The sequence below is a fragment of the Oncorhynchus nerka genome, linkage group LG2 (genome assembly GCF_034236695.1).
Source record: "Oncorhynchus nerka isolate Pitt River linkage group LG2, Oner_Uvic_2.0, whole genome shotgun sequence".
In the NCBI taxonomy this organism is placed as follows: domain Eukaryota; kingdom Metazoa; phylum Chordata; class Actinopteri; order Salmoniformes; family Salmonidae; genus Oncorhynchus; species Oncorhynchus nerka.
The window spans coordinates 42,162,131-42,184,921 of record NC_088397.1 but is presented as its reverse complement, the minus strand read 5'-3'; the positions used below and the strand labels follow the sequence as shown (position 1 = coordinate 42,184,921).

The 22,791-nt window shown below is 42.5% G+C and overlaps 1 protein-coding gene across 1 annotated transcript in view; it reads left to right on the top strand.

The window, feature by feature from the left end:
- The window catches only part of LOC115135419 (protein phosphatase 1 regulatory inhibitor subunit 16B), a 140,529-nt gene extending 117,959 nt beyond the window's left edge, over nt 1–22,570 (top strand). The window contains exons 6-11 of the mRNA XM_029670101.2: nt 6,030–6,154; nt 13,264–13,389; nt 13,617–13,692; nt 13,941–14,070; nt 14,383–14,554; nt 14,799–22,570. Of these exons, the coding sequence (XP_029525961.1) occupies nt 6,030–6,154; nt 13,264–13,389; nt 13,617–13,692; nt 13,941–14,070; nt 14,383–14,554; nt 14,799–15,278 (1,109 nt within the window). The 3' untranslated portion in view covers nt 15,279–22,570. The remainder of the gene's footprint in view (nt 1–6,029; nt 6,155–13,263; nt 13,390–13,616; nt 13,693–13,940; nt 14,071–14,382; nt 14,555–14,798) is intronic.
- The last annotated feature ends 221 nt before the right edge of the window (nt 22,571–22,791 follow it).

Here is a 22,791-nt window from a genome sequence, read left to right as displayed (position 1 = left end):
CTCATTGAAAACATCCGAAGTTCTTCAAAGGTAAATGATTTGATTTGAATGCTTTTCTTGTTTTTGTGAAAATGTTGCCTGCTGAATGCTAGGCTTAATGCTATGCTAGCTATCAATACTGTTACACAAATGCTTGTGTAGCTATGGTTGAAAAGCATATTTTGAAAATCTGAGATGACAGTGTTGTTAACAAAAGGCTAAGCTTGTGAGCCAATATATTTATTTAATTTCATTTGCGATTTTCATGAATACGTTGGGTTATGGTAATGAGCTTGAGTCTATAATTACGCTCCCGGATACGGGATTGCTCGACGCAACAGGTTAAGTCATTTGGAATTTGGGGCACCACGAGAGCAGTTGCTTAAAGATCTCCCGAATTAAACTCGAAAGGTCTTTACTTTTCACATCCATAAAACAGTCAACATATTAAATCATAACCTCTTATCAGATCATCATTCTGAACAGTCAGAACTTTCTTGGATCTGCAAAACCCCAACCTTACTTGTGATTCAGTACTACACAAATTGGTTTAATTATTTATTTACTAGATAAATACATGACACAGAATAAACATACACACTTAATACATGAGGAAAAGGTTCCTAGCAGACACAATATGTTGATTTTTTAATTTTTTAATATTTTTTTTACACAATGACATGAAGCGGGGGAGAAAGAGACACTTGTCATTGATACATTTTAGAAACTATTTTCACAGTAACATATACTCATTCTCATATACTTTGAACATGAACCACCACCTGTTTGGAATAAGAAATCATGAATGTGTTTAACGTTACATGTGAATGGCTTCGTTCGCCGTTTATCTCTGTCGGAACCAGCCCTCCTTAGGAAGGTAGTTGGCCTTTCAAAAGGGGTCTCCCCTTTCCCGTCTTCTACTGTTGTTCACTCTGGAAGATGCTCCTTGGAAGTGGTTAGCCAGCCATGTCGACGGTTCCCATTGGTGATGAGAGTAGCATACTACGATGATTTGAGAAGAGTAGTAGGATGGTCCCACTTAGATTTGCATTTCTAGATATTTGGCTTAGGACCGGTAATACGCTGTACCAGTGATTGTCCGAGAGGAGAGTTTTCTCCTCTCTCCACCTCGTGTTGATGGTCAGAGTTTGAACCACTTTACATGTGCAGCTGCAGCCTGGCGATGTTCTGGTCTAGTCTGGGATTCATATTAATTCATATTACATGCACAACGTATTGGATGGAAACTTGACAGATAAAGGGGATATACACTGCTCAAAAAAATAAAGGGAACACTTAAACAACACAATGTAACTCCAAGTCAATCACACTTCTGTGAAATCAAACTTAGGAAGCAACACTGATTGACAATACATTTCACATGCTGTTGTGCAAATGGAATAGACAACAGGTGGAAATTATAGGCAATTAGCAAGACACCCCCAATAAAGGAGTGGTTCTGCAGGTGATGACTACAGACCACTTCTCAGTTCCTATACTTCCTGGCTGATGTTTTGGTCACTTTTGAATGCTGGCGGTGCTTTCACTCTAGTGGTAGCATGAGACGGAGTCTACAACCCACACAAGTGACTCAGGGAGTGCAGCTCATCCAGGATGGGACATCAATGCGAGCTGTGGCAAGAAGGTTTGCTGTGTCTGTCAGCGTAGTGTCCAGAGCATGGAGGCGCTATCAGGAGACAGGCCAGTACATCAGGAGACGTGGAGGAGGCCGTAGGAGGGCAACAACCCAGGAGCAGGACCGCTACCTCCGCCTTTGTGCAAGGAGGAGCAGGAGGAGCACTGCCAGAGCCCTGCAAATGTGCATGTGTCTGCTCAAACCGTCAGAAACAGACAGGGTAAAATGAGGGCCCGACGTTCACAGGTGGGGGTTGTGCTTACAGCCCAACACCGTGCAGGACGTTTGGCATTTGCCAGAGAACACCAAGATTGGCAAATTCGCCACTGGCGCCCTGTGCTCTTCTCAGATGAAAGCAGGTTCACACTGAGCACATGTGACAGTCTGGAGACGCCGTGGAGAACGTTCTGCTGCCTGAAACATCCTCCAGTATGACCGGTTTGGTGGTGGGTCAGTCATGGTGTGGGGTGGCATTTCTTTGGGGGACCGCACAGCCCTCCATGTGCTCGCCAGAGGTAGCCTGACTGCCATTAGGTACCGAGATGAGATCCTCAGACCCCTTGTGAGACCATATGCTGGTGCGGTTGGCCCTGGGTTCCTCCTAATGCAAGACAATGCTAGACCTCATGTGGCTGGAGTGTGTCAGCAGTTCCTGCAAGAGGAAGGCATTGATGCTATGGACTGGCACGCCCGTTCCCCAGACCTGAATCCAATTGAGCACATCTGGGACATCATGTCTCGCTCCTTCCATTCTTTAGTCCAGGTCTGGGAGGAGATCCCTCAGGAGACCATCCGCCACCTCATCAGGAGCATGCCCAGGCATTGTAGGGAGGTCATACAGGCACGTGGAGGCCACACACACTACTGAGCCTCATTTTGACTTGTTTTAAGGACATTACATTGGATCAGCCTGTAGTGTGGTTTTCCACTTTAATTTTGAGTGTGACTCCAAATCCAGACTTCAATGGGTTGATCAATTTGATTTCCATTGATCATTTTTGTGTGATTTTGTTGTCAGCACATTCAACTATGTAAAGAAAAAACTATTTAATAAGAATATTTCATTCATTCAGATCTAGGATGTGTTATATTAACAAATCTCGGTTTACATTGATGCCATGTTCAGAAATTCCTCAAATATCCGGAGGAATTATAGAAAGCTATGACAGATAACAGAAATACTCATCTTAAACTTTGACTAAAGATACATGTTCTACATATAATTAAAGATACACTGGTTCTTAATGCAACCGCTGTGTCAGATTTTTTTAACGTTACGGAAAAAGCCTAACATTGCAATAATCTGAGACGGCGCTCAAGACGTAACCGCCATGTTGGAGTCAACATAAATACAAAATTACAACATAAATATTCACTTACCTTTGATGATCTTTCATCACAATGTAGTGCAAGGAGTCCTAGTTCCACAATAAATCGTTGTTTTGTTCCATAATGTCCAATACTAGTGTCCAAGTAGCTGCATTTGCTATCACTTTCAGCTCACGTGCCCAAAAACTGACTGCTGGTCCAAGATCACTCGCACAAAAACTTCCAAAAGATACTTTCTACTGAATGAGGACATCTAGTGGAAGGCGTAGTAGGAAGTGCTTCCAGATCCATATCTTGTTGGGAAAGGAGGGGGCGATGACGTAAAAGTTGCCCCAACATTCAGAATTTCACTTCTTGTTTGGAAGATTGCCTGCCCTATGAGTTCTGTTATACTCACAGACATAATTCAAACAGTTTTAGAAACTTCAGTGTTTTCTATCCAATAATAATAATACTATGCATATATTAGCAATCAAGGACAGTTTGATGCAGTTCACTATGGGCACGCAATTCATCCAAAGTGAAAATACTGCCCCCTATCCTCAACAATTAAGCTCCAGCTTGTTATTTTTATTGTCCTGAGATAGAATGTATGCACAATAACAACTGAAAACTCCCTCGAGATAGAAGGGTCGGCATTTGACCATCAGGTTTTCCAAGATTGGTAAAAAGTGGTCGACACTTCAACCGAGCTGGAATTGGCACACTAGTAGGGGTTGAAGGAGAGGCAACCCCCCCCACATTCTATTTCCCCTACTCCTCTGTGCTGTGAATGGGGAATCCATCGAGTTGGATAGCCGTGGGGGGTATCTTGTCCAAGAGCAATGTTTCTGAAGAGCAAAGAATATTGCAGTTCCGAGAGTCCCATTGGCAGCAAATCCGTCGTACATTAGCCAGGAGGGGAGAGGTGGCAGGTTTTGCCTTTGCCTTATTCTCTCCAGGATCTCTCCTATATTGCCTCTGTAACACCAGCGTTTCATCTTGGGTAGCCCGAAAATTGGGTTGGAATTACAGAGAGTGCCCATGAGTCGAAGTAGAAATTGGGGTAAGTAACTGCTGATCTGATGTTCTAGAGTTCTTGTCAGTTGTAAGAAATTATATTCATTATATTTCATGAAAATAGTGTAAAAATAAATGACAAAATAGCAAAGGTGCTTGCAAAACGGTGGCCATCCAGTACGGCGCCCTCTTGTGTCATGAGGTGATGACAGTAGATAAATGGAACAATAATGGGCATCAGGATCTCGTCACAGTATCTCTGTGCATTCAAATTGCCATCAATAAAATTAAATTGTGTTCATTGTCCATAACTTATGTCTGCCCATACCATAACCCCAACGCCACCTTGGGGTACTCTGTTCACATCAGCAAACCGCTCGCCCACATAACGCCATACAGTATGCTATCTGCTCGGTACAGTTGAAACCGGGGTTCATCCATGAAGAGCACACTTCTCCAGCAAGCCATTGGCCATCGAAGGTGAGCATTTGCCCACTGAAGTCAGTTACGACGCTGAACTGCAGTCTGGTCAATACCCTGGTGTGGACGACGAGCACACAGATGAGCTTCCATGAGACTGTTTCTGACAGGTTCCGCAGAAATTATTCGGTTGTGCAAACCCACAGTTTCATCAGCTGTCTGGGTGGCTGGTCTCAGACGATCCCGCAGGTAAAGAAGCCCGACATGGAGGTCCTAGGCTGACGTGGTTACACGTGGTCTGCGCTTGTGAGGCCAGTTTGACATACTGACAGATTCTCTAAAATGACTTTGGAGGTGATTTATGGTAGAGAAATTAACATTAAATTCTCTGGCAAGGTGAACATTTCTGCAGTCAGCATGCCAATTGCACGCTCCCTCAAAACTTGAGACATCTGTGGCATTGTGTTGTGTGTCAAAACTGCACATTTTACAGTGGCCTTTTATTGTCTCCAGCACAAGATGTACCTGTGTAATGATCATGCTGTTTAATCAGCTTCTTGATTTGCCACACCTGTCAGATGGATGGATTATGTTGGCAAAGGAGAAATGCTCACTAACAGAGATGTAAACAAATGTGTGCACAAAAAATTGAGAGAAATAAGCATTTTGTGCGTATTTATTTCAGCTCATGAAACATGGGACCAACTCTTTACGTGTTGCGTTCAAATCCAGGCTCTGGCTGGGCCACGCAAGGACATTCAGAGACTTGTCCCGAAGCCACTCCTGCGTTGTCTTGGCTGTGTGCTTAGGGTGTTGTCCTGTTGGAAGGTGAACCTTCGTCTCAGTCTGAGGGCCTGAGCACTCTGGAGCAGGTTTTCATCAAGGATCTCTCTGTACATTGCTCCGTTCATCTTTCCCTCGATCCTGACTTGTCTACCAGTCCCTGCCGCTGAAAAACATCCCCAATGGCATGATGGTCCCATCACCATGCTTCGCCGTAGGGATGGTACCGGGCGGCCAACTTTAGGAATAGTCTTGGTGGTTCCCAACTTCTTCCATTTAAGAATGGAGGCCACTGTGTTCTTGGGGATGTTTTGGTACCCTTCCCTAGATCTGTGCCTTGACACAATCCTGTCTCTGAGCTCTACGGACAATTCCTTCAAACTCATGGCTTGGTTTTTGATCTGACATGCGCTGTCAACTGTGGGACCCAATATAGACAAATGTGTGCCTTTCCAAGTATGTCCTTTCAATTGAATTTACCACATGTGAACTCCAATCAAGTTGTAGAAACATCTCAAAAATGATCAATGGAAACAGGATGCACTTCAGCTTCTCAACTTCTCATCGTATAGGGTCGGAATACTTATGTAAATAAGTTTTTTTTATTTGCACACAAAAAACTGTTCTCGCTTTGTCATTATGGGGTATTGTGTGTAGATCGAGTAAAAATTTGCATTTAATCCATTTTAGAATGAGGCTGTAATGTAACAAAATGTCGATAAAGTCAAGTGGTCTGAATACTTTCCGAATGCACTCTACTGAACCTGGTTACGCATCCAACATATAAACTGTAGTTGTTGGTACCATGCTGGTAGGGATGTGGCTCAGAACAGGGTGTCATCTGTCTGACTTATATCACTTCTTATCTGTTTTTGCTTGACAGGCATCACCCAGGAGATGATCAACGAGACCCGGGCGTCTGTAGAGAGGAGAATGATGGGAGATATACAGGAGCTGCTGACTGCGGGAGAGGACGTCAACCGCAACGACTCACAAGGAGCTACTCTGGTGAGATGATATATACAACCAGACTTCTGGAAGTATTGGATCCCTTGATGAAGATGAGCAAAAAAGACTATAAAATAAATTATACAAATCCTGAGCTATATTGTATGCACCATTTATTCGTATTTTTTTCAATTATATTTTTTCATTCAAGTACAATTGCTTAGAGAAAGAGATTTTGTTTAACAAGTAATTAAAATTCAAATAAAAGATAGGGGTCCAAATGAAACAAATCAAAACATATTTTCTATTTGACATTCTTCAAAGTAGCCAACCTTTGCCTTTGACAGCTTTGCACACTCTTGGCATTCTCTCAACAAGCTGAGGTAGTCACCCGGAATGCAGTTTAATTAACAGGTGTGCCTTGTTAAAAGTAAATTTGTGGAATTTCTTTCCTTCTTAATGTGGTTGATCCAATCAGTTGTGTTGTGACAAGGTAAGGGTGGTACATAGAAGAGCCCTATTTGGTAAAAGACCAAGTCCATATTGTGGCAAGAACAACTCAAATCATCAAAGAGAAACAATAGTCCATCATTACTTTAACCTCTTCAGTCGACCCTCTACTTTTTTGAACATTCTGTTAAAAATCGCGCAACATTTCAGCGCCCTGCTACTCATGCCAGGAATATAGTATATGCATTTGCTTAGTCTGTGTGGATAGAAAACACTCAGACGTTTAAAAAACTGGTTAAATCACTGCTGTGGCTTTACCAGAACGGCATTTACATCGAAAATACAGGAAAAACTGATCACTGAAAATGGGGAAAATATATCCATGCGCTACTTGAACCCATTGATAAACGTGAACCACAATTAATTGACTGAGGTTGCAGTACCTACAGCTTCCACAGGGTGTCTAGAGTCTTGTCATTTCCCTTCGAGTTTTTCTTGGTCAAACACATACAGGACACCGTATCTAATCCGGTCTAGGACCGGATATTTTCGTTGAGTTTCTAGCCGGACATTTTTCCAGACGGACAGCTAATAATCTTTACATCGCCTCCTGATTAATTTTATCGCTTATTAACGTTTACTAATACCTAAAGTTGCATTACAAACGTATTTCGAAGTGTTTTGTGAAAGTTTATCGTCGACTTTTTGAATTTTAAAAAATGACGTTACGTTTTGAAACTATGTTTTTTTCGTTTATCACACAGTCTACATATAACGATATCTAGGCTTTATATGGACCGATTTAATCGAAATAAAGACCCAAATAGTGTTTATGGGACATCTAGGAGTGCCACCAAAGAAGATGGTGAAAGGTAATGAATGTTTTCTATTTTATTGTGCGGTTTGTGTAACGCCGAAATGCTAATTATTTTGTTTACGTCCCCTGTGGGTCTTTTGGGGTGTTGCATGCTATCAGATAATAGCTTCTCATGCTTTCGCCAAAAAGCATTTTAAAAATCTGACTTGTTGCCTGGATTCACAACGAGTGTAGCTTTAATTCGATACCCTGCATGTGTATTTTAATGAACTTTTGAGTTTTAACTAATACTATTAGCATTTAGCGTAGTGCATTTGCATTTCCAGAGCTCTAGTTGGGACGCAAGCGTCCCGGGTAGAAGCAACAGGTTAAGACATGAAGGTTAGTCATTCCGGAAAATTTCAAGAACTTTGTCAAATTTATTCAAGCGCAGAATCAAAAACCATCCAGCGCTATGATTTAACTGGATTTCATGATGACCGCCACAGCAAAGGAAGATCCAGAGTTACCTCTGCTGCAGAGGACAAGTTCATTAGTTAACTGCACCTCAGATTGCAGCCCAAATAAATGCTTCACAGATTTCAAGTAACAGACACATCTCAACATCAACTGTTCAGGGGAGACTGCGTGAATCAGGCCTTCATGGTCGAATTGCAATTATTATTTTTTAAACACTACTAAAGGACACCAATAAGAAGAGACTTGCTTGGGCCAAGAAACACGAGCAATGCAATTAGACCGGTGAAAATTTGTCCAAATTTGAGATTTTTGGCTCCAACCTCAGTGTATTTGTGAGACGCAGAGTAGGTGAATGGATGATCTCCGTATGTGTGGTTCCCACCGTGAACATGGAGGAGGAGGTGTGATGTGTGGGGGTGCTTTGCTGGTGACACTGTCAGTGAATTTTTTTAGAATTCAAGTCACACTTAACCAGCATGGCTACCACAGCGTTCTGCAGCGATAATCCATCCCATCTGGTTTGCGCTTAGTGGGACTATAATTTGTTTTTCAACAGGACAATGACCCAACACACCTCCAGGCTGTGTAAGGGCTATTTAACCAAGGAGTGATGGAGTGCTGCATCAGATGACCTGGCCTCCACAATCACCTGACCTCAACCGAATTGAGATGGTTTGGGATGAGTTGGACTGCAGAGTAAAGGAAAAGTGCTCAGCATATGTGGGAACTGCTTCAAGACTTTTGTAAAAAGCATTCCAGGTGAAGCTGGTTGAGAGAATGCCAAGAGTGTGCAAAGCTGTCATCAAGGCAAAGGGTGGCTATTTTGAAGAATCTGAGGAAGGCACAGTGATGCTGAAACATTGGTAAATACCCATTCAATTGCTGGGAGATTACACATGGAGTGTGTGACTTTCTTTGTTATGGTAGTTTACATTTTGAAGAATCTAAAATATATTTTGATTTAACACTTTTTAAGTTACTACATGATTCCATATGTGTTATTTCATAGTTTTGATGTCTTCACTATTATTATACAATGTATAAAATATAACAAATTAAGAGAAACCCTCGAATGAATAGGTGTCCAAACTTTTGACTGGTACTATATACATAAAGAAATAATGTACAATGGGGCTTTTACTTTTTGTGTGCTTTGAACTGAAGAACTGAATCCGAATGAGTAGCTGTGGCAATGAGAATGTAGTATAGGTTGTAAAGGAATGTGTCGTGCCAGTGCCTAGCCTACTGTGAGGATCACATGCAGTGATTAAGGATTATGATATAAAAACATTGAATGAAAGGATTTGTCTCAATCGAAAATAAACACAATTGAATAAAACAAATCGGGAAGAGGACATTAATGTATACTATCCCAAAATAATGAGCCAAAGGTCATATACAGTAACCAGCCAATGGCCACATAACATGGATTAGTATTTGTGCATCTAGTTTACTGGGAAAGGTCAACCTTTCAAAAACACACACACACACACATAAAGAGAGGGAGACACACACAGAGAGAGTCGGAGAGAGAGAAAGATGTACAGGCAGGCGTGAAAGGCCGGGCGAGGACAAGGGATGATCGTTTTGGCTGACTGTCAACCAGCGGTAATCTTTAAAGTAGCTGTCACGTGAAAATCTCACTTTTTTAAAAGTTCATATTCTGTTAACTCATGCCCAAATGTTATTGACTCATACTATACTTCTATTTGTGGATAAAGCATAAATTGGAGAAAGAACACTTAAAAAAAAAAAAAAAATAAAACTTGTATCTCAAACAGACCATTTAAAAAAAAAAGATTGCTATTTCTTCACGCTAGTTCATTTAGCAGACAAGATTTGCTTCGGATTCTGTGGCATATTTTAATTTTATAGTATGAAGATCACAATTGGACATATTTTTTCCAAACCATTTCAAAGGAAGTGCGCACATGCGGCCATTCTGTGTTGAGCGGTTAACAAAGAAACTGGTCCTCCTGTATGTTTAATTTAGAATTATTTATACAACTTTAGTTGTGATACAAACGTTGGGCTATATGTTTTGAAGGTTAATACATTCGAAGTCTGCGTGATGGGACTCTAATGATGTTTTGAAAAAAGTGGCAAGCTGCACACACTTCATCACTCTCTCATTCACAATTTGACAAGCACTTGATAATATTCTCACCAGGCCTTAAATTTCCCGGCGGCATCCTCCTTGTGTGGCCGTAAATACACCCTAAAAAATCCATACCTTTTGTGGCCGTTGTGCCCTTGGGCTGAATATAATAAGCTAATAGTCATTTCAATTTCCCAGCTGCCGTGCTCCGAAGCACCTCTCTTTTCATCATCCAACGAGATTAGTAGGCCAACAGCAAAATCACTAGCCAATGTCAATCTACCTATTCTATCGGTCAACTTGTCCTTCTGTGCAATAAATAAATATTCCAAACCTACGCTAGAACAGTTGGGGAGATGCGATAGATCCCAAATGAATACAACCACTCGCATCAAAAAAACTTTAAAAAGCAATGAGGCTGACCATTTAGCTTAAAATGTTGATAAACTATGAGGCAATTTCTTCAAATTATAAGCACCGCACACGGCAGTAGGCTATAATGTTCCAAAATGTAATCAATGAGCTGGAAAACACTGCTCTCGAAAGTGACGACAAATGCGATTATGCATGTATTGCTTTATTATAAAAGTGCATTTTTATGGGGGAAATGATCTCCCCCAAAGTAGAAGATCCCGCGCAGCTTATGTGTGCCAGTTAAACTCGACACCGGTTAGAAAGCAGATGAATGTGCTCAATTTTAAGAAGTTATTTGGACAATTTAGTTGTGACACAAACCTTATTAAAACATATAGGCCTATGGGCTAGGATACATGAGGTGTGTGACTGATTTTGAAAAGTCGCAAAAAATAATGCACAAGCTGGGCATCATTCACAAGTGATAGTGATATTGTCACCAATCAGACTATTCTTAATTATTATTTTTTATTTTACCCCTTTTTCTCCCCAATTTCGTGGTATCCAATTGTTGTAGTAGCTACTATCTTGTCCCATCGCTACAACTCCCGTACGGGCTCGGGAGAGACGAAGGTTGAAAGTCATGCGTCCTCCGATACACAACCCAACCAGCCGTACTGCTTCTTAACACAGCGCACATCCAACCCGGAAGCCAGCCGCACCAATGTGTCGGAGGGTACACCGTGCACCTGGCAACCTTGGTTAGCGCGCACTGCGCCTGGCCCGCCACAGGAGTCGCTGGTGCACGATGAGACAAGGACATCCCTACCGACCAAGCCCTCCCTAACCCGGACGACGCCTAGACCAATTGTGCGTCGCCCCACGGACCTCCTGGTCACGGCCGGTTACGACAGAGCCTGGGCGCGAACCCAGGGACTCTGATGGCACAGCTGGCGCTGCAGTACAGCGCCCTTAACCACTGCGCCACCCGGGAGGCCGACTATTCTTAATTTAATGTTGTCTTTACATATACTAAATAATACAGTGCATTAGGAAAGTATTCAGACCCCTTGAATTATTCTACATTTTGTTACGTTACAGCCTTAATGGATTAAATGTTTTTTTCCTTATCAATGGACTTATCAATACCCCATAATGACAAAAATTTTAGCAAATGTATGAAAAATAACAAAAATAAATTATTTACATATGTATTCATACCCTTTTCTATGAGACTTGAAATTGAGCTCAGGTGCATCCTGTTTCAATTGATCATCCTTGAGATGTTTCTATAACTTGACTGGATTCCACCTGTGGTAAATGTAATTGATTGGCAAGGCAAACAAGATTCTCTGGTCTGATGAAACCAAGAATGAACTCATTGGCCTGAATGCCAAACGTCACATCTGGAGGAAACCTGGCACCATCTCTACGATGAAGCATGGTGGTGGCAGCATCAGAATGTGGGACTGGGAGACTAGTCAGGATCGAGGGAAAGATGAAGAGATTCTTGATGAAAACCTGTTCCAGAGATCTCAAGACCTCAAACTGGGGCGAAGGTTCACCTTCCAACAGGACAACGACCCTAAGCACACAGCCAAGAAAACACAGGAGAGACCTGAAAATAGCTGTGCAGGGATGCTCCCATCCAACCTGACCTGACAGAGCGTGAGAGGATCTGCAGAGAAGAATGGGAGAAACTCCCCAAATACAGGTGTGCAAAGCTTGTAGCGTCATACCCAAGAAGACCCGAGGCTGTAATCGCTGCCAAAGGTGCTTCAACAAAGTGTCTGAATTTGTATGTAAATGTGATATTTCAGTTATTTTCTTTGTATAAATTTGCAAAAATGTCAACCTGTTTTTGCTTTGTCATTATGGGGTATTATGTGTAGATTGATGAGAAAAACAATATTTAATCCATTTCAGAATAAGGCTGTAACGTAACAAAATGTAGAAAAAATTGAAGGGGTCTGAATACTTTTCAAATCATGTCCAATCAATTGAATTTACCACAGGTGGACTCCAATCAAGTTGTAGAAACATCTCAATGATGATCAATGGAAACAGGATGCACCTGAGCTCAATTTCAAATCTCATAGCAAAGGGTCTGAATACTTATGTAAATGAGGTATTTCAGTTTTTTATTATTAATACATTTGCAAACATTTCAAAAAACCTGTTTTCGCTTTGTCATTATAGGGTATTGTGTGTAGATTGAGGGGAAAAAAATGTTTCATCCATTTTAGAATAAGGCTATAATGTAACAAAGTGGAAAGTGGAGGGGTCTGAATACTTTTATAATGCACTGTAAATAACGAATGGAAGAAGTTTTTACCATGTTTCATCTTCATACCAGCCAGGTAGGCTATACTCCTGTTGTAAAGTGAAGCAGTGTGCTTAATATTCAGAAAGTTCACAAATAAATATAGTAGGCCTAGCCTATAGAAAAGTATTTTTAATAGAGGCCATCAAAACTCTGTTTTCTCATGCATTTGCATAGCCAGTAGAAATGTTATGCAACATCAGCTCATGGTTACTCCTTAAGTGTTTGATTTAGATTTTAGATTACATTTGCGTTGATGTCAGAGTGATTAGAGGGACAATAGAGTGCTGAGTACCAGGCAGTTAGCAGGTTTGATATGCTACTAATGACCATCAATCACCATCATAGCTTAGAGAAGCCTAATTACCATAACGTGGAATTTGACTGCCGTCATGACTAGTGAATGCTGGTGTGGTGGTAATACCGTAATACGGTCACCATAACAGCCCTATCAGAGTTAGCTTCCAACTTCGGTCCCAGTCTATCGATGGTTAATATATTTCTGAGAAAGGACAGAAAGAGTGACACAAAAGGATCCCAAGAGGACATTAGATACCGTATATCAAAATAGTAGGCAGGGAATCTTTTCAAAAAAATATGTGTTGAAGTAGCAAACACTCTAAACTGACTTACATTCCATCGGTCTCCTCTCCTGTAACCCCATGCAGCTCCACATTGCAGCAGCTAATGGCTACGTCCAGGGTGCAGAGCTGCTGCTGGAGGGAGGGGCCAGGATGGACCTGAGAGACACTGACGGATGGCAGCCGCTCCACGCCGCAGCCTGCTGGGGTCAGGTGAGGTAACAAACACACACACACACACACACACAGGGGAGCATGGACACACGAGGAGTGCACAGAAACGTACACGGGCACACGTACACACGGGCTCAGGCACACAAGGGCAAACGCAGACGCAGACACACACAGATGCATACAAATGAACACAAACACACACACTCTCTCTGAACGTGATTGTGGATGGCCATGTAAATACTCATAGATACTCTCCATTGTTCCAGATGCATGTAGCAGAGCTGTTAGTTTCTCACGGTGCCAGTCTCAATGCCAAGACCTACCTAGAGGAGACACCCATTGGTAAGTCGGCCCTATAGAGATCAAAACTTTAGACAACCTTATGACCTCTCTGTTGTTCTATCTCTGTGGTCTGCCCCGACCTGCTGTTTATCACAAGAACGATGATGCTATACTGTGTAAGTGATCACTGTACTAGGGTCTAAAACCCAATAGGAACCCCACACGGCCACCCCAGAGCAGAAGTTGTGGATTGTTGTGTTTTGGTTTTATGTGTGAGCTCTGACTGCTGACCTTTCTGTGACCTGTAGACCTGTGCGAGGACGAGGAGTTCCGTGCCATCCTGTTGGACCTGAAACACAAACACGATATTATCATGAAGTCTCAGCTCAAACACAAGACCTCCCTGTGTAGGAGGACGTCCAGCGCAGGCAGCCGTGGGTACGTACTGACCTCTGCTGGACAGAGAGGAAAACTGCACACTAGTTGTTTTTTTCTCTCACTATTTTCTTCTGCAGTAGGTGCTGTTCAATGGCGAGCCACAACACAAGGGATGGGCTGTTTTTGTTACAGCCTAGCACTAACACACAATTGAACTAATAGCTGCATTTTCTTATTAGCCGAATCAGGTGTGTTAGTGCTGGGAATTCCAGTTACTAGCCTGGGATAAAACTAAAGTGTGCCAGGATTAGGACAAAGAAACCATGACCACTGAACTAATTCCTGGACCCCCTTCTCCTCCTCTCTGTATAGGAAAGTGGTGCGGCGGGCCAGCCTGTCTGACAGACACAACCTTCGTGTGAAGGAATACGAGACCGAGGCCATCGTGTGGAGAGGTGGGAGGGAAGGAGGGAGGGAGGAGCAGGAGAAAGAGAAGGAGGCAGACCAGGAGAACAGCCATCTGATCAATACGACTGTTACTATGGTTAGTATGGAGGAATGTTTCTCCTATCACAAATGCAAATCATATTTGTGTGTGTAAATAAGACCATGCAGCTTATCATTTGACAAAGTAATGATCAGCCTCTAGTCTAGTTAGTCAACTAGCCGTCTATTTCATTTGTGGAGGAAATCAGAGTAAAGGTTTGTTACAGTAATTGATAGCAGTAGTTGGTAACAGTGTTGAGTAACCGTTAATAACAGTAATCTTAATGTTCTCTGTCTCCCAGGTGATTCCGGTGAAGCCAGCAGCGGAGAGGCCCAAGCTCCAGAAAATCCTTAAAGATCCTAGTGGCATCATCAAACAAAATGGCATCATCTCCACGACGACGTCTACGCCCGCTCCCAGTCAGTCGCCGGCCACCAATGGTGAGGCTCCATCCCCTGACACGAAGAGTATGACGTCCATTCCGCTGCCCGAGGACTCTTCCTCCTTGCCCAGGGAGCGTGCTCAGACACTATCAGAACTGAAAAAGCAGAGGTCGGCCGCCAAGCTGCTCAACCACCCTCTCCTCAACGGTCACCTTGGAAACGGCTCCACAGAAACCACCGAGCCCCAGAGCCCTGTGGACTCCCGCATGCCGCTGGTCTCCTCCAATGGCAGCGCAGTTTACTACACCCCGGCCAGCGGGGACCCACCCATCCTCAAACTGAAACAGCCAATAGATGATGAGGAACTAAAGGGGCACAGCTGCTGCTGTCTCTCCTAGGGAGGGGTGGAGGTCACCCCAAGACACTGATTTAAGGTCAGGTTTACTCTGTTCTCCTCCAATGCATTAAGGTTAGGGTTCGAGGAGGGTAAACTGATCGTAGATCTGTGTCAAAGGGTAACTTCTTCCCAGATAGTGTGTACCAGAGCAGGATGGTCATGTGACTAAAGCAGGAAGAGATTGCACAGCGGGACACCAAAATGCAGAGTCAAGGTCCAAGAATGCAATAGGAGTGGATCTGGTTCAGCCAGGTGATTGGTTACCTGCCCCTACTCCCTAGTTTTCCTACCCACTGCTGTTTTAACTCCTGGCCACACCAGTATGGAGGATAGGATAACTTTAGAGAAATCGAGTAAAAGATGACTTTGGGAAGAGCCAAACGGTGATAGCTTGTGGTCGATTGACAAGGGCAGGTATGTGGTGGACACTGTTGAACTCCCTATGGAGTGGGTGGCTGAGATGGTCCATAGACCATAAAAGTATGGAGGATTCCCCTACCCCCCCGGAGAACGGGCATGCCACTGTGGTAGATTGTGGTTGATATAGAGGGTAAGGAAGTGGAACGAGATGGCCCTTATCCCCTATGAGGAGAGAACTCTGGTGCCCTATAATGGGATGGATGCCTAGGCAGCGTGCTCTCCCATGTTAAGCGTATGTGGTGTCTTACTTTTGACTGAATCACTGTTTTCAAACCACATTCTTACTTTATCCACTGTTTCTGAAACTTGTTTGAGGAAAAAATACTCCAACATATCAGAATACACTCTCTGTTATTACTGAAACAAAGAGGGATACTCTTTCTTAAGACGTATTCTTGTTCAAATGCTGACTATTTCAGAAAAGGGAAGGAATGGTTTATACCTGAGTGGCAGGTAGTCTAGCGGCTAGCGCGTTGGACCAGTAACTGAAAGGCTGCTGGTTTGAATCCCCGAGCCAACAAGGTGAAAAAAATCTCTCGATGTGCCCTTGAGCAAAGCACTTAACCCTAATTGCCCCTGTAAGTTGCTCTGGATAAAAGCGTCTTCTACATGACTAAAATGTAAATAACAAAACAGAACAGTATTACAGTCAACGATCTATCTGCTCCTGTGAAGAAGGAGGATTGGAGCACTGCACTATAGACATTTGAAACAATGCAGCATTAAACTCATCATCCGTCCAGATCCGAACTTGCATCGATAAAGGTGGTAAAAAGGTGTTTGATATGCCCATGTCTTTTTGCTTATTTGTAGGTCATTTAAGCAAAAATAATTGCTTGAAAATACAGTTCATTAGGAAAGTATTCAGACCCCTTGACTTTTTCCACATTTTGTTATCTTACAGACTTATTATAAAATGTATTAAGTAAATGAAAAATCCTCATCAATCTACACACAATACCCCATAATGACAAAGTGAAAACAGTTTCCATTGATCATCCTTGAGATGTTTCTATAACTTGATTGGAGTCCACCTATGGTAAATTCAATTGGACATGATTTGGAAAGGCAGACACCTGTCTATAAGGTCCCACAGTTCACAGTGCACGTCAAAGCAAAAACCAAGCCATGTGAGGTCAAAGGAATTGTCTGTAGAGCTCCGAGACAGGATTGTGTCGAGGCACAGATCTGGAGAAGTGTACCAAAAAAATGTCTGCAGCATTGAAAGTCCCCAAGAACACAGTGGTGTCCATCACTCTTAAATGGAAGCAGTTTGGAACTACCAAGACTCTTTCTAGAGCTGGCCGCTCAGCCAAACTAAGCAATCGGGGGAGAAGGGCCTTGGTCAGAAAGGTGACCAAGAACCCAATGGTCACTCTGACAGAGCTCCAGAGTTCTTCCCTGGAGATGGGAGAACCTTCCAAAAGGACAACCATCTCTGCAGCACTCCACCAATCAGGCCTTTATGGTAGTGGCTAGACGGAAGCCACTGCTCTGTAAAAGGCACATGACAGCCCGCTTGAGTTTGCCAAAAGAGATTGAACTCTTTGGCCGGAATGCCAATCGTTATGACTGGAGGAAACCTGGATGTTTTTCAGGGACTGGGAGACTAGTCAGGATCGAGGGAAAGATGAACGGAGCAAAGTACAGCGAGATCCTTAATGAAAACCTGCACCAGAGCGAACATCAGACTGGGACAAAGGTTTACCTTGTAACAGGACAACGATCCTGCGCACACAGCCAAGACAACGCTGGAGTGGCTTCGGGACAAGTCTCGAATGTCCTTGAGTGGCCCAGCCAGAGCCCAGACGTGAACCCGATCGTACATCTCTGGACAGACCTGAAAATAGCTGTGCAGCGACGCTCCCCATCCAACAGGACAGAGCTTGAGAGGATCTGTAGAGAAGAATGGGAGAAACTCCCCAAATACCAGGTGTGCCAAGCTTGTAGCATCATACCCAAGAAGACTCGAGGCTGTAATTGCTGCTGAAGGTACTTCAACAAAGTACTAGGTCTGAATACTTATGTAAATGTGATATTTCTGGGGGGGTTTTAGCTATTTTTCTTTTAAATAAAATGTTTTTGCTTTGTTATTGTGGGGTATTGTGTGTAGATTGATGAAGGAAAAACACTATTTAATTTGTTTTAGAATAAGTCTGTAACGTAACAATGTGGAAAAGGTAAAGGGGTCTGAATACTTTCCGAATGCACCATATGTACCGTTTCCAGCTTTTTATTTATGAAGAATAATTTTATGAAAGGGATATGGTTTGCAAATTCCTACAGTGTATTTATTTTCTTTTTATAGCTATGGAAAGTGAATGCAGTATATCTTCCTTTCCTGTGAAGCACTGATCCTAGATCTGTTTGTGATGTCTTGCCAGATTCATTGCTGCCATTGACATGGAGTAGGCAAAACAGTACAAACAGATCTGGAACCAGGCTAGAAGCACTGCACCTTCTAGAATGGAAATGTTCCTTTGGAGTTGACAAGACAAGGTTATTGTCCAGTCATATGTAGCTTGTGTATAACCTGGTCCCAGATCTGTGTGTGTGCTGTATTGCCAACTCAATAAAATAGGATTTGGCAGGAAAGAGCACAAACAGGTCTGAGTCTAGACATATTCCACCCAGGCTCAGTTAAAGTGCTTGAAAACTAAGAGACTTGGCAAAGCAAAGTATAACACTTGCTTATTACCATTACATGCATATTAACTCAGAAAATGTATGGTATCTGACATGATGTAGCCCACTGTGTATTATTTTTTAGAATGTGTGTCTGTGTTCCAAGTTCCAACACTGGAAGCACCTACCTACTTAACAATGAAAAGTAGGATTGTAGGAAGTAGTTAATGAGGCTGGTTTATCTGTGTTATTGTCCTTTAACCTGTGGATACATACAGTATAAAGTAGTAGTAGACAATTGTCTGCTACCCTCAGATTTGTAGTAGTACTGTAGTAATACTGTAATACTACAGTGTAGTAGCAGTAGTAGTACCAGCTACCCTCAGCTCTGTGCCCCTATGGGTGCCAAGTAGTCTTCCAAAGGAGAGGGGACATGGACTGGGGACGGGGACCAGGGAAGGCGGCCCACCTGTATCGGTGTTGTCCTCTTATCTCCTGTACCCACCGCCATCCCAACTGCCCTGTCCTGCCTGTGTATGGTGTCAAAAATTGTAAACTGTTCCCAGAATTGCATAATAAGTTGTCGTCGTTGTTGTTGTTGTGATATTGTACTCCAGCCATTCAAATAGAGACAAAGATAACACAAGTTAGTAACACTTTACATTAAGTTGCTCTTATAACTATGTAGTTACAGGTATAGAGCCCCACAGTGGAGGTGCCATAATACCCGTAAAACCTATTGGTCAAACAGGGAAATGGTTCCAATCATTTTTCCACCATTCATTTTTCCCATAGGGAATTTTAGAAACATTTAAAATAATGTCTGTGTTTCATGTAGGGCTTACCATTTTGATAACTATCTCGGACAAGGAGAATTTTGTCATTATATTAGGCTCTATTTACTTTCAGATTCTAAAATGCTAATTAGTGTGAAAGTAGACATAATGCAAAACTACAAATCCCTGTACGTCATCTCTAGCTGACATATTTTTAAAATATGTATTTATTTATTGAACCTTTATTTAACTAGGCAAGTCACTTAAGAACAAATACTTATTTTCAATGACTGCCTAGGAACAGTGGGTTAACTGCCTTGTTCAGGGGCAGAACGACAGATGTTTACCTTGTCAGCTCAGGCATTCGATCTAGCAACCTTTTGGTTACTGGCCCAACGCTCTAACCACTAGGCTACCTGCTGCCCCTGCCCGCTACCTTTGCTAACAGGTGTTCTGTCAATTTAAAACTTTCAGTTTAAATAAATGTAGCCACTTTATTCATTACTAAATTTAGCTAACATTAGATAGTTAATCCAGAGATTCTTACCTTTGTCTTGATTCAGCAATGTCGTCCAGATCATCATGGCATTTGTAGTTCTTTATGATGGCCACATTAGCAGCCAATTAAAAATGTCTCTAGCCTAGTGGTTAGAGCATTGGGCCAGTAACCAAAAGGTTGCTAGATCGAATGCCTGAGCTGACAAGGTAAACATCTGTCGTTCTGCCCCTGAACAAAGCAGTTAACCCACTGTTCCTAGGCAGTCATTGAAAATGCAGGGAAATATATTGATACATTCACCTTGTCCTTGAGAGATTTACACACTAAGGTAAGCCTACACAAAACACAGCCCTTATTTGACATTTTTCTCAAATCCCCTATGGGAAAAATGAATGGTGGAAAAATTATTGGAACCAATTCCTTGTTTGACTGTTAGGTTTTATGGGTATTATGACACCTACTGTGGTACTCTATAAGGCAACTTAAGTGTTCAGGGCTCTAAAGTGCAATCAATTTGGTCACATATGCAACAAAATATCTTGCTGTTTTATTTTGGGAGCACCAGTGCGAGAGGGAAAAAATATGTTTTTAATAATAATTGTTGTAATGATAAGGCTCCGCTGTACCTGTTGTTTCCCGGGTGCAGATTCATTAGTGTCATGCACCATTATTACAGCTAAAACTACTTGTTTCTGAACCCATATTTAGACCCTCTATCTAGACCCGAGCTAACAACCTGGTAACTTTACCAGTATATCCAAACATTTGGTGGCGCAGAAAGGAAAAGGGATAGCCCCTTTCATGATCATAGCAAACAATGAATGACAGATCTCTTGCATGTTGTCATCACGAACTTGACGCTCTTAAAGAGACCATGTATCATTTTCAATGTAATGCATCTCAATAGGAAAATAGTGCTTTTAAATAATGAAAAACCTAATATTCCACAAATGACTTTGTATCAACATTTCACCTTTTTATAATTAACAAATGTATTTACAAGGCTTCAGAAGTAGAACTAAGCAGGTAGCCTAGTGGTTAGAGCGTTGGACAAGTAACTGAAAGGTTGCAAGATCAAATGTAAAAATATGTTGTTCTGCCCCTGAACAAGGCAGTTAACCCACTGTTCCTAGGCCGTCATTGAAAATAAGAATTTGTTCTTAACTGACTTCCCTAGTTAAATAAAGGTCAAATATAATTCATATAGGCTATGCAATATCTCAATTGGTGCTCCTGCAATTTGTTGTGCTCCTAACTTTTTAAAGTTGGGAGCACCAGTGCTACCAATGAAAAATGTTAATTTAGAGCCCTGGTTGTGTTACCAACAATATGAACTAAACTCAGCAAAAGAAATAAATGTCAACTGCATTTATTTTCAGCAAACTTAACATGTGTAAATATTTGTATGAACCTAAAAAGATTCAACAACTGAGACATAAACTGAACAATTTCCACAGACATGTGACTAACAGAAATGGAATAATGTGTCCCTGATCAAGGGGGGGTCAAAATCAAAAGTAACAGTCAGTATCTGGCCACCAGCTGCATTAAGTACTGCAGTGCATCTCTTCATGGACTGCACCAGATTTGCCCGTTCTTGCTGTGAGATGTTAACCCACTCTTCCACCAAGGCACCTGCAAGTTCCCGGACATTTCTGGGGGGAATGGCCCTAGCCCTCACCCTCTGATCCAACAGGTCCCAGACGTGCTCAATGGGATTGAGATCCGGGCTCTTCGCTGGCCATGGCAGAACACTGACATTCCTGTCTTGCAGGAAATCACACACAGAACGAGCAGTATGGCTGGTGGCATTGTCAGGATGAGCCTGCAGGAAGGGCACCACATGATGGAGGAGGATGTCTTCCCTGTAATGCACAGCGTTGAGATTGCCTGCAATGACAACAAGCTCAGTCCGATGATGCTGTGACACACCGCCCCAGACCATGACGGACCTTCCACCTCCAAATCGATCCCACACCAGAGTACAGGCCTCGGTGTAACGCTCGTTCTTTCGACGATAAACGCAAATCCGACCATCACCCCTGGTGAGACAATACCGCGACTTGTCAGTGAAGAGCACTTTTTGCCAGTCCTGTCTGGTCCAGCGACGGTGGGTTTGTGCTCATAGGTGACGACGTTGACGGTGATGTCTGGTTAGGACCTTCCTTACAACAGGCCTACAAGCCCTCAGTCCAGCCTCTCTCACCCTATTGCGAACAGTCTGAGCACTGACGGAGGGATTGTGCATTCCTGTGTAACTCGGGTAGTTGTTGTTGCCATCCTGTACCTGTCCCGCAGGTGTGATGTTCCGATCCTGTGCAGGTGCTACACATGGTCTGCCACTGTGAGGACGATCGGCGTCTCACAGTACGGACATTGCAATTTATTGCCCTGGCCACATCTGCAGTCCTCATTCCTCCTTGCAGCATGACTAAGGCACTTTCACACAGATGAGCAGGGTCTCTGGGCATCTTTCTTTTGGTGTTTTTGAGAGTCAGTAGAAAGGCCTCTTTAGTGTCCTAAGTTTTCATAACTGTGACCTTAATTGCCTACCGTCTGTAAGCTGTTAGTGTCTTAACGACCGTTCCACAGGTGCATGTTCATTAATTGTTTAAGGATGGGAAATAGAGTTTAAACCATTTACAATGAAGATCTGTGAAGTTATTTGGATTTTTACGAATGATGTTTGAAAGACAGGGTCCTGAAAAGGGGACGTTTCTTTTTTTGCTGAGTTTATGTCAGCATGCCAGGCAGAGGGTTGTTTTCATAGTGTCCATTGTATTTACGTGTAAGTAGGAATTCCCAGGGGTCCAAATGTTTCATATCTGTATTATCTGACCACTACTATGACCCAAATGTAAAGTGACAGAACCATCTTTCAACTGTTTGTTCCTATTGTTGTGGCCAGTGCTTGTGTGTCAAACAGTCTGTCAGATGTGCAAACTGAAAATGGTTGATCAGCGTGTATTTTATTTTTGTAATTACTGGAAAATACTGATGGTTGTATTAACATTTTGAATAAATTGTGTATTTTGTGCATTTCGTTGTCTTCAATGTATATGAGAAGCCATTCCTGTTGCATTGTGAAAATCTATTTTTTTCACAGAAAAATTGTAGCTGTCCTCTACTCTCCTCTATGGTAGCCTTGTGTGGCTGTGCAGAGAGAGAGACGGGCAATGTGATAACAGCCCTCT